General features: G+C 29.8%; 1 protein-coding gene across 1 annotated transcript in view; it reads right to left on the bottom strand.

Moving 5' to 3' along the window:
* Positions 1-2468: 2468 nt before the first annotated feature.
* LOC139818196 (FMRFamide-related peptides) overlaps positions 2469-13375 on the bottom strand; it is an 11456-nt gene continuing 549 nt past the window's right edge. Inside the window, exons 2-3 of the mRNA XM_071786779.1 lie at positions 9636-10045; positions 2469-4681 (exon numbers count right to left, since the gene is read on the bottom strand). Coding sequence (XP_071642880.1) covers positions 4471-4681; positions 9636-10045 — 621 coding nt within the window. The 3' untranslated portion in view covers positions 2469-4470. The remainder of the gene's footprint in view (positions 4682-9635; positions 10046-13375) is intronic.

Here is a 13375-nt window from a genome sequence, read left to right as displayed (position 1 = left end):
ACGTTTTATCTTTTACTGTGCACATACGATATATCATAACGTAAATTTTTTCTGACAAAAATATTTAATATATTGCAACATATAAGAATATATGCATGCCCGCGAATTTAGATATTTACAACTGCAATTATCTCTGAAATGATGGATAGACAAACCTTATAAACAGATAATTTTATTTTTCTCTAATAAAACTCTTAGAACGTAGAAGAAATGCGAATTTTTTTTTTTTAAGCAAGGAATACAAAAGAGTATAAACGGTAGTAGTAATTATTAACAGTACATAACATAATACATAATAATATACATATGATAAAATGTGTAATAAAATATAATAATTATTTATCTTTATATTATTATAAATTATTATAATTAATGAAAAAATATATAGAAATAAATAATTAAATATAAAAACAGAATAATAATGAGAAGATTATGTGAATGCATGCAGATTAGTAATTTAAAAAGATGCGAAGAGGTACAGAAAAAAGATGGAAGGGGGAGAGAGAGAGAGAGAGAGAGAGAGAGAGAGAGAGAGAGAGAGAGAGAGAGAGCCACCCTCTCTCTTCCTTGCTTGTACGCGTGTGTATATATGTGTGTGTGTGTAAATATGTATTTTAAACTTGGCAAGTCATCTTGCATGTTGTGAATTTTGTATTCAATCTTGTTTGAAAAATGTAATTGAAAATTTTTTTAAAGTGAAAAATGCAATATTATTGACAAAAAATTATGCGCGAATCTCTTCCTTTCTTCTCTTGAATTATGCACATTAAAATAAATTAATTTTTCTTACACGTTGCTATCCGTTTTCATCAAGAGTAATTTTATAAAATGTATCATGGAGTCTCTTGATTCTGAGAAACGATAGATCTCGCAGAGAGGACCAGTTTTTGTGAAGCAATCCATGTTTTTTGACACGTCAGCGTCGTAGGAGCTACGCGACCGCGCATACAGGTCTTAGGTAACATTACAATTATGAGATAAATTATTTATTTATTGTTTTAAATACACTTGCAGACAGTTTACAGAAGGCGTTCAAAGTGTCTACCCTGAAATGACACCGTCGTAACATTGATTGTCGGATTCTATCGAACATTTGGGGTCAGAATGCAATCAGATTCAGGGTAGACACTTTGAACACCTTATGAAAACTGTCTGCAAGTGTATTTGAAACAATAAATAAATAATTTATCTCATAACTGTAATGTCACCTAAGACCTGTCTGCGCGGTCGCGTAGCTCCTAAACGATGTGTCAGAGAACATGGATTGTTTCACAGAAAATGGTTTTCTCTGCGAGATATAGGTATCTTCAGAGTTTGTCGCAGAGGTCCTGAACCACCTTGTATAACTGTAAATCTTTATAAAGCATTTATTTTTAAATGTAAAACACATGAATAATAGATTTATTTATTAGTGAAAAGTAAATAAAATAAGAGCGCTTACATTTTTATTTCTTTGGCATGTATGTATTACCAACCATACTATCGAGTAGGATAATATGCGAAGACATTTATTTTTATATAATTTATTTATATATAATACAAGAAAACCTTAATATGATTTTTCATTTTTAACATTATTATAATCCAATGTGGCTACAGTGAGTAATCAGAAATTTTAACGACTAACGAAGTTATTCTATTCCTTTGTTTTGCCCAGGTACTGTTATCACATCATCATTAATATTTTATGCAATATGCATGAAGTTGAGAGTAATAAGAATGAAGTTGAGAGTAATAAGAATGAAGATAAATTGATAGTCAATCAAAGACAAAAGGAGCATCGAAGAATCGAGCCGTAACAAGGTGTTGGTGTTCATATATTCTATATTGAAGTAAAAATTCACAAACGTTTCGGACTTTTATAGGACCATCCTCAGTGTCGTACAATTAAGTCAAGATTTCGGTAAATACATAAATTGATAGATTATTTGCATAGAAAATATATTTAAAGTGTAAGAAGATAAAAAAAAATAAAAGAAACTCTTGAGGCATTATTCCGATATTGCAACAGAGAAAAATGACAAAGATGAGAACCGTTAGGATGTAACAAGTAATTTGTGGCAATATTAACATAAAAACTGGTATAGTTCCATCATTAGAAGAAAATAATCGATAAAGTTTCAAATTCTCTAAAATAATATTAATAGCATTAACCGTACGTTAATTACTCAGAAATCGAGTATTGTTTGTAATTTTGAGATAAAGCTATTTGTGAATAATCTTTCTAAGAGTTCAAAAAGAATTAAGGAAATTCTACAGAGGTTAAATAATCAATAAGAGAGAATATTTTTAGATGATATTAGCGATTGGGGACGGATATATGATAAATATACAAGTCTGATTGTGAGATCACCAAAGAGAAAGAAGAAGAAAAAAAGAGGAAGAAAGAAAAGACCTTTTTAATTCAAAAGAAAGCAGCAATCAACAAACGATATGGGATAGGTGTATCGTACAGAGATAAGCTCATATCCAGCCACTTTGTTTCCTTTTAATTATATGAGTTACGTATTAAATTTACATACATTATAAGAACGACGTAGACTACTAAGGACAATATGACGTATGCACTTTGATGACAGATTTTTATACTTATCGTAAACTTGGACTGGATCCAACGATCGGTCATATTGTTTAGCAACATACGAGGCTTACAATAAATTTGGTTGAACGTACGGAATAAACGTAAAAAAACAATCGCGCATAAATTGACATAAAAACATAGCGATATAAATGGTTTGTTAATAATATTCATGACAAGTTACCATAATGTTTGACAAAATTGACTAGTTAAAAACCAATTTTAAAATAAAAACTTTTTATATACAACTATTTTGAGACAATATTAAAAATAAAATGTATAATATAATAACAAACTAAAAAAAAGAAATACTTAATTGATTATATTACTTCAATTTTTGCAAAATTCTCTCAGTAATAAAAATTTCCTCTCTCTCTTTCTCGGTTCTTCGAGTAACATAAAAAACGATTTTTAATAATTCTCAGCGATAAGTTTCTTCTTGGAAGAATGGAATCTCCAAGTTGTAAGAAAGATGGCAAAAGATTGTAGAATAAAAAAATGTCGTGTATATATATATATATATATATATATATATATATATATATATATATTTAAATAAAAATATATCTGGATATAAAAGTATTGGCTAATATTAACGCATTGTTCAGTAATATTTTGTCATGCATTAAAAGAATCTAAAAATAGGCAATTAATTTTTTTCAGCGTACGTTTGCTTAGACATTCCAATAGCAACATTTTTACATCATACACGTTTGTGTAATAAATACGATGATTCTTAACATTCAGAGTGCTATTAGTACATCCAACCGAATTCAACATGCTGCGGACGCGATAAGAAGAATGCGCACAATTACAATATAAATCTGCGATTATATCGATGGTGTTTTAGAACGATGAATCGTCAGGTTTGAATGTACATTGAATAAGTAATGAAGCAGGTGGATGTACAGCGTGGTATCCGATACGAGATTCACGGCTCAGCATTTGCTATCAGCTTGGGGGTGCGCCGATAAACATTTAGCGCTTAGTAAAATTAAGAGAAATAAAGATAGGTTTTTTTTTTGAAAAGCCTGTGTATATTTAGCGCTTATTTTCCTAGGAGACAGGATAAGGAAGATATAGGACAAAATACACAAGAGATCCGTTTAATCCTTTAACTACAAATATAGGTGTGTATATATCCAGCATAAAGGCATTGCATTTTATTGCAAATACATTTGCAATAAAAACAAGAGGAATTATAAATGAACAACTGATCACATCTCGGTTTTAAGGAACACTTTTATAGAACTAATAACAGAAATAATAAGCTAGAATAATGTATTAAATTTCTGTTTTGTAATTTGATAATTTCAAAGAAGCTTTTTCACAGATGACTAAAAGATTGAAGAAAACCAATTGTTTCATTCTGTTATGTAACATGTAACATATAATATATCAGATCAACAATTAAATCAATATTAAATAAAAAATTATCGATTCCATCAATTTAATTTATATCTCACAAAAGACATAATGCTAAGTTTACACATAAGAAAATTAGTTACAGATTAGTATAATATTGTATTTTTGAACGAACAATCTATAACTCGTTTAGCTTGGCAAAGAAACTAGGACCAGAGTTTCTAACTTTCTCCAAATAAATCTTATTGTTTTTGTATAATATTGCAACAGGCGAATAATCATTTTCAATTTGTTTAACAAGTTGACGCGTTTGAGATCCACTTTATAAGTACAAATCCGTGCTGATAGTGAACGCGATCCGGCCGTCATCTCAAAGCCAAATTCAGTTCGGTCATGGCGATCAAATCGGTTCGACAAACTGGAGCGCTACGAATCCTCGTTGACATCCGGCATCGAATCCGCAGGACGAATCCACATGGGGACGATCTCGGATCTCGGACGAGTTCGGACAACAGCAACAGGCCGGTTCACTCGTGACGGCTCGGGCTGTCCTGGCTCTCCGAGGTTCCATCCAAACTGATCTCGCCGGTTATCTTATTTAAGCCGTTGCAAAGACGGAGCAGTCGCGACACATCCGGATGTAATTCCGTGTCGTTGACCACGCCATTCGAAACAAGCGCCGAGCACACCGCAGATAGATCGAGATCGGCCGGCACAACTTGTACGTTACGACCAAATCTATTTTAAGCAAAATTTATTTATTTTTTATTCCGATCTCTCAATAACACACAATAATCTCTCAAACACACTTTTGTTTATATTTTTGTAACTATTGGTAAATTCGTCGATCTATACAAATTTCATACTCCAATATAATCGTGGAATATGAAGGAGGAAGTAGGTTCTTAAAATAAAAAGGAATACGGAAAAAAAGAATTAGCTACTATAGCAAATTTAGTCGTAAAATATGGATAAAACTAACATTTTTTGCAGCAAGAGCTGTAATTTTGCAACAATAGCAAAATCTTTTTGCAATTATTTCTAAATAGCAAAAGGCTCAGCGAAACTTTAACAAAAGGTTTTGCTATCCTTTTTTCCCGTGAAATTCTATTAATTTCTTTCTGCTTCCAGATTCAAATTTCTCGAAAACAAAATATTGTACTATAAAAGCATTTCGTTTACATTTATTTTCTTCTTATTGAAATATAAAATATTGTACAGAATCATAAAATGAGAAATTAAGTAAACTTTTTCATTGTGTTATATAGGTACATCAAATTAGGTACTTTTGCATGCCATCACTCGCGTTTAAATTAATATAAAATAATAAGTGTACTAAAAACTCCTTTCTCACAAGTCAAATCCAATATTTAAGCTTTATTTTCTAGAATTCGAGTAATATTAATAAAAAATGATATTTCATACATACTTGTGAACTAATCGATCCTAACTAGTTAGTTTCGAATTTTAAAACGAGTATTTGCAGGATTTGAAATATACTTATAGTACAATGATATATATTTGAAATGTACTAACAATAAGTAATTTTTATTATAAAGAACCAAATCTTTTTTTTTATAAAGAAAGTTTTTACTCGAACTCTAAGAATGAAGTTAGTGCAAAGAATGTAATGTGTAAAGATTTTAAGTAACTTTTATTTTATATTGCTTCCTCATAGAGGAAGCTTTGTTTTTATAAACTTTGTATATGGACCTTTGATCGCATATAAAGCTAGGTCTAATCAACCAAATTTTAAAGAATTATATATAAAATAGGGGTAGAAAAGACCAAAGAAAAAATTGTGTGTTTAGTTTTTGATGCCAATGTGTTCAGAATGTTCTAAAACGTCAGAAAATCGTAATTTTAAAAAATTTCCGTATGTGTGTGTGTGCCAAATTTACCGAAATTTCTATAACTCAAGAACTGATTAACTAAATCTTAAAGAATTATATATGAAATAGAGGTAGAAAAAACTGATGAATATAATAGAATTAATAAAAATTGCTAATAATAAAAGGGTTACCAATTTCTATCTAAAAAAATCTACATGATTACTCTAATTTTCGCAAGTTTTGAGATATTATACTTAATTTTTTTTTATGGATAGAGTATCATTAAAGGTAGGTTGGTGTTGAATTTGACAATGATCGGTGAAAGAGTTACCGATTTTTGCCTAAAAAGTGTACAAGTTATACATGTAATCTTATATGTAAAGTATCATTAAAGGAAGGTTGTTTTGAATTTAGCGAAAATTGGTGAAAGGATTTCTGCCTAAAAAATATATAGGGTAGACCGAGGCGAATCGGATTACTAATTAGCACGACAAAACAGCTTGTTTGAAACAAAACACTAACGAAAACTGTCTTAAAACTTATATTGATCCGATTCGCCTTGGTTTACCCTAAGTTATTTGAAGGATAAAGTATCATTTTAAAGGAAGATTGTTATTGAATTTGCCGAAGATCGGTGAAGGGATTACCGATTTTTGCTTAAAAAGTGTATAAAATATACATGTAATTTTATACAGAGTATCATTAAAGGAAGGTTGTTTTGAATTTTGCGAGAATCGGTGAAAGGGTTACCGATTTCTGTTTAAAAAATGTGTAAGTTATTTAAAGGATAGAATATCATTTAAGGAAAGTATTGAAATTGGTGAGGATCGGTGAAGGAGTTATCGATTTTTGCTTAAAAAATTACATGTATAAGTTATACATGTAATTTTATATAGAGTATTATTAAAAGAAGATTGGTATTGAATTTGGCGATAATCGGTAAAAAGGTTATTTCTTTATAAAATTTTGAATTTTTTGAGAAATGTTCGTGATTGCTCTAACTTTCGCCAATTTTGAGATATCAGACTATTTATAATTCTATTATATTCTTTAGTCTTTTCCACCCCTATTTTATATATAATTCTTTAAGTTTTTTGGTTGATTAGATCCAGCTTTATACGCGATCAAAGGTCCATATGCAAAGTCCATATATGGACCATGTAGCCTGAATTCCCAAAGTCAACATCAATTTGACATTACGTCAATTATAAAACTCTACTTGTGCTACTAAGCTGACCCTTTTTAATTCATAAAAAGCTAGGTTAAATTTAAAATTTTAAAAAGTATGCGAATTAGAAACTTGCACATTGCTTCCTCATCATTACAGATCGCTACCATTGCTCCTATTTTATTTTACTCATAAAGCTTTCTCTATGAGGAAGCCAAACTAATAAATACTAATAATTATGCATCAAATAAAATACAAGCTTCCTCATAGAAAAGCTTTGTGAGTAAAATAAAATAAGAGCAATGGTAGTGATCTGTAATGATGAGGAAACAATGTGCAAGTTTTTTTTAATCATATTTTTATTATATTTAATTTTAACGATTAATTATCTAATATTTGTAATAATCAGAAAATAATATACTAAAATAATTGTCATTTTATACAAGTGTTTTTATTTAAACGAAAAATTACTGGTAAAGTACTCATAAAAGATTCGAACACATATGATTTCGATTCGAGTTTATTTGGAAGTAATACTCTTGTTTTTCGAGATTATACTCACAGAAAATTTGAACCCATTTTGTCCAAATTCGAGTCTACTTGAAAGTACTGCTATTATTTTTCAAAGTGATTATGAAGAATTTGAAACTACGCCAACAAATTCGAATCTACTCGTAAAATAGTTAATCCCATCGTTTATGGCAGTTATTTATCAACAGATATTTATTAATCCATGAAATAAGAGAAAAATCTTTGTTACATCTCGTCAGCGTACATCATCGAATACACGTAGTGGTATGCAAAATGTAATTTTTCATGTACAGTGTAAACAAAGATGCATATGGTTTTGCATTTCTGATATCATAATTCAACATAACTGCAGCGAGACAATAAAAAATTTAAAGTAGAAAAAAGACGCCGCTCTCTAATTTTTTCTTATTTCGCAATTTGATTCTTTCAAAGACAAAACTTTATACCATCAGGAAAATGTTTTGTTTACATTTGTTATTTTCTCCTGTAATCATTGATTATATAACCTCAAAGATAAGTAATTATCCGAAGTCCTTCCTTATGCCATATGTCACATTACATAAATTTTTACATGCCGCCACTCGCGTTCGACAATTTTTTCGAAAACTCTTTTTTATAATATTAGATATATAATATATAATTTTGTTTTTGTATATTCCGTCATTTATTTTCAGCAAAAATGGATCATAGTCAATTAAAATTTACCGGTACTTATTAATCCATTAATTTGTTAATCAAAAAGAAAATCTTTGATATATTTTATAAATCTTGAACGTGCGTGATGAACAAAATAATTTATTTCGATCTACAATGTAAGAAAAAAGACATATGCTCTTTTTGACATTAATATATTTCCGGTGAGAAAATAAAAACTTTAAAACAGAGATAGACCAATGATAATTCTTTAGGATTCTAAACTTTATTTTTATTGAAAACAAAACTTTACAATGTAGGAAAAACGTTTCTTTTTATTTATTTTTATTTATTTTTTCACGTAGAATTCATCGATCAACAACAAATCTCCTTTTGTATTCTCATTTTCAATATCATTGAAGTCACAGGAACGTATTACTCTTTAAAATATCACGGGGTAATTTAGATAAAAGCGAGATAATGCATTAAATATAACTGGGAAAAATGATCGCGTTACACGTGTGTACTAAACTTTCCGGTATCATGACGTAAGAAGAAAGCAACAATGGTCGAATACGAGTCTCTAGTGAATCCGTTATGCCTTTGCGTCACCGTCCATTTCTCTCCTTTAGAGTCTTTTCTGAGAAACGCGGTACAAGTATTACGCGTTGCCGGTGTACTTCCCGTCATACTTCTTGTGCGCGTGTCATTTCGGTAATGTTACGATAAATAATAATAACAACGTCGCGTTTGCCTGATACTTCACTCGTTCATATGTTACGCACTACACTTGCGTTTCCGTTGTTTATCATACATAGCGCGAAAATTGCGCGGGCGAAGATTGTTAATATTTTTTGTAATTTCCCAAAAAAGTACGCCACGTCACAGCTTGGTACGATGCTTTAATATTATTCTCTCGTTTGCTAAGCATCGTTTAAAGATACGAGAATGCACCTGGTAAAAATTTTTCCATATAAAAACATGTATGTAGAATTATATATAAAAATTATGAAATAAGTCCGTATATATTATGTTTTCCTTTTCTTGTATTATCTCTATTTATATATACAAGAAAAATAATAAAAAGAAAATATAATAGTATGATTAAAATAAAAATTTTGCATTGTTTTTCTTAAAAAGTAAAGTTTGAGGAAATAAGAAAAAAATTGCCCATATATAGTATAATCATATATAAATATAGTAATAATATGCAAAATTATTATACATTATTATATATACATGTTATATAATTTAATCACGAGTGTACTTTTTGTAAGAAAAGCAATGCAAAAGTTTTTTTCTAATTATTTTTTCTATATATACGAACAGAAATTATATAAGAGAAAGAAAACATATATGGACAATATGGACATATTTTAAATATAATTATAAATATTTTTTATATTATTTTATATAAAAAATTTTTTACCGGACATATTTACAACGCGCATTTACAATTGACATTCGACAAGTGTTTGCCAAGTTACATCTTGATATTAGCTAACAGAAAATGCGATAGGATGATTACCTGATAAAATTGAGATCGTTTCGCCCGCGTTTGAGCAGTTGTTCGCTGTTAATAGCTTTGATGTTAGACCGGCCGAACCTGATGACGATGTCCGGTGACTTCCATCGGGGATGCCTGCTGACCTTCGAATCGGTTTCTCCCTCGAAGACAGAATTATCGACACTGTTGAAGGCAGACTGACTGCGTCCAAACCTGATGAAGGAGGAACCCATAGTGCTGCGTCTCTCTTTAGACTCAGTATCCTCTTTACGCTCGTTGATGCCGTGTCTCTTTATCACGTATTCGAATTCATTTGGTGACTCCTTAAAAATCCTCAAGGTACCGTCGTCCTTCAACGGCGTTAGCACCGATGATGATACGAGCATCCAATTACAGAGGAATGCCATTGCATTAAAAGCCCAGAATGCAATCTGCAATCAAATGTATCGATAAAATTGCGTTTATATCGCGTGTATAATTGTTCTTAATTTACATATTTTAAAGAACTCGCCCATTACTTTTTTTATATACAGGATGATTCAGAAATACTTGTACAAACTTTGGGAGTAAGTTCTTCACAGATAAACAAGAAAAAAATGTCATATACACATATGTCCGGAAATGCTTAGTTTACGAGTTATAATCGAAAAATTACATTTTAGGCCTGCATGTTCGCCTGACTTACATCTATTTGATTTTTATCTGTGGAGACACTTAAAAGCCCTAGTTTATGCAACTAAAGTTATAAATAAAGAGACGCTTCACCAATGCATCGTAGATGCCTGCAAAATCATCTGTAACTTACATAGGATCTTTAACAGGGTGCGACATGTCTAATATGATCCGACGTGTCCATATGCGTGCATTGAAGTAGGTGGATGATATTTTGAGCATTTGTTATGAACTATAAGTAAACAAACAATTGAACTGAAGATGTATTACTATTACATGGGTCATGTGTCATTGTAGATGTCTTCTGCCAGTTTTTGTCGAAAGTAATCTTTACTTATTACTTATTATAAACCAGGCATTTCCTTTATTGTAAACCGGAGATATGTGTATATGACATTCTTTTCTTGTTTATTTGTGGAAAACTCACCCCCAAAGTTTATACAAGTATTTCTGAATCATCCTGTATTATATTGATATTCCATAATCATATATTTAATAAAATTTGTAATTTTTTACTTTTACTAACAGATTATTTAATTTGGTTATCTTTTGGTTCTCTGAGGCTTAGTTTGTAAAAAACATTTTTTTTAATTTTTTGAAAATTGTAGATAGGTTTCGCTATTTTTCGTAAAAAAAGAACATAGATTAAAATAAAATTTTAAGGACAAATATATATTCTTTGATTAATTTGATGAATATATAGTTTTTTACGCGCGCGCGCACATATACACGTTTATTTAAACGGAAGTATAGACAATACCGATAATAAAATAAGTAACTTTAAGCAAATGCAAGTAATATTTATAATCGAGTGTAAGTTATATTAGAAAAATCGATTGTATTTTATATGAACGTCATAGACTTATAACGATATGTTAATTAAATTAGCAAAATTTTGACGTAACAAATTAACTTCTATTTTTGAGAAAGTTTAAGAAAACTTCCAGAAACAGTCTACACAGTGCATCACAATATCACAATATTCTACTATACAAAAAAAATAATTAAACAAGATAGTAAAAATAAAATATATTACATTATATATAAAAAACAAAGGTTCCTCTATGAGGAAGCAACATAAGTAGGAACTACATTAATATCCATAATCCCAAGTATAAAGCAGATTATAAATTTACAGAGTTGCTAGGTAACTTAACTAGTAATGTGTAATTGATTTGTCGAAATCGACTAGAATTACGAAGTGCAACAGGAGCGACGTGTCGTCCAACGCGCGCGTGCGTCACACAATAAATTATATCGATGCCTTATTATCTATATTAATATCCTGTTTAACAATACCACGGCGTACTGAGCAAGATTAATGCGGTGCCTTATATTACTTTAATTAACCCTGTACGCGACTGCCCTTCATAATCACGTCATCGCCCACAAACTTGTTACGTGTATTATTAAAAACCTGCAGATTTACCACGTCTTAAGAGCAACGAGTATTAATGTAAACGTAGATGGGCGGATTCTCTTCTTAATTAACTGACTTTTATTGTTACTTCACGCAGATTGCATTGTATCATTATTAATACTCAGGTTCTTTTATACGCTGATCACATCGCGTTACGTTATATTGGACGCGTGGCGTTATCGCCTTAACTATTAATCGCAGATTCTTTAATTACCTTGAGGTTGATATTTCTACTAAATAAAAATATTTCCATTATTGTGTTTTTTTGTCTTTATGTTTCTGTTTTCTTAAAAGATTTTACTAAAAACTTTACTGAAAATAATATTTAATGCACGTAAGAGAGTTTTAAGTTTAGAGATTTTTTTCCTATAAATATTATATTAAAATTATGCATATTTACATTAATTTAAAATAAATTTTAATAATTTTATGATTTTTAACTTTGATTATTGTTAGATGTTAAAGATTGTGAAAAATCGTAATAAGCGATAATCTTCAATCATTTTAATATAGAAAGAATCGAATTGTTTAAAGAATCTGCCGTTATATGTTTTATTAAAATATTAATGTATCCCGAAAATTTGCATTTTTGTTGCCCAAAACATTATTATATTATTATTATTCTTTGAAATACAAAACAAATACATTTTGAAAGAAAATTGAATTAAGTTAATATCATGAAAAAAATTTCGTGTATCAATCCTTATCACGCCACTTACGCAATTTTATCCCTCGAGAATGGGCTTTGATGGAGATGTCCTTCTACCTTGCCGTTTTTAAAACAAAAATGGAATGTAACAGCCAACATTGTTATCAAATTTATTTTGTAAATTAGTAAATTAATACTGCTAAATCCTGCTAAAGTTAGTGTCATGAAAATGTTCAGAAAAAAACAAGAAGACACCACGGTAAATCCGACTGAGAGGATTAAGTCGGTAAATTTATGGAAACTGAAAAGGAACATACGAGATTCGCTACGTCACTTCAACGGCGAGAAAATATGAGTTCACGCAATAGCCACACGTTTGAATGAAAATGGAAATTAGCTGAAATAATAGGAAAGTATATATCTTGCTATATTAAGACTAATATTACGCAAACGCAAGAAATCACGTAGAGAGACAACAAAGGATTTACCATGAAGACTGATGATAAACTCGGTGACACGGGAAATCCACCACCTTTGTAGAATCTTTCTGCGCGTTGACAACCGTTTTCATTTTCAGTGAAATTTTCGAAAATGCAAAAGTACTCATACTCATATTACGTCGCTATAATACTTGTTTTATCAAATAAAGTCGAAATATAAAATAACTTTAGATTATTTTAGAAACAATTATTCCGAAATAGAAATTTAGAAATTATTTTAGAAACAATTATTCCGAATAATCAATTTCAATCATTTCAATTGCGCTAATTTTTTCTAGAAGAAAGTTTTTCAATTTTTTTTATAGAATTATTGAATTGCTAACGTCATTTAAAACAAAATTTAAAAAAAGAACTTGAATCTTTCAGCCAATTTAATAGTTCGGAAAAATATATTTTTTGACACATACATATATTTATACAAAAATCGTTTATTGTTTAGTAACGAAAATAAAATAAAATTTTGAAATTTTGAAATCTCTCTCTTTCTTCTTATGTTCCTAACATATGAAATATTTTCTAC

The sequence above is a fragment of the Temnothorax longispinosus genome, chromosome 8, assembly GCF_030848805.1.
Source record: "Temnothorax longispinosus isolate EJ_2023e chromosome 8, Tlon_JGU_v1, whole genome shotgun sequence".
NCBI classification, from domain to species: Eukaryota; Metazoa; Arthropoda; class Insecta; order Hymenoptera; family Formicidae; genus Temnothorax; species Temnothorax longispinosus.
This window is presented reverse-complemented; position numbering and strand designations above follow the sequence as displayed.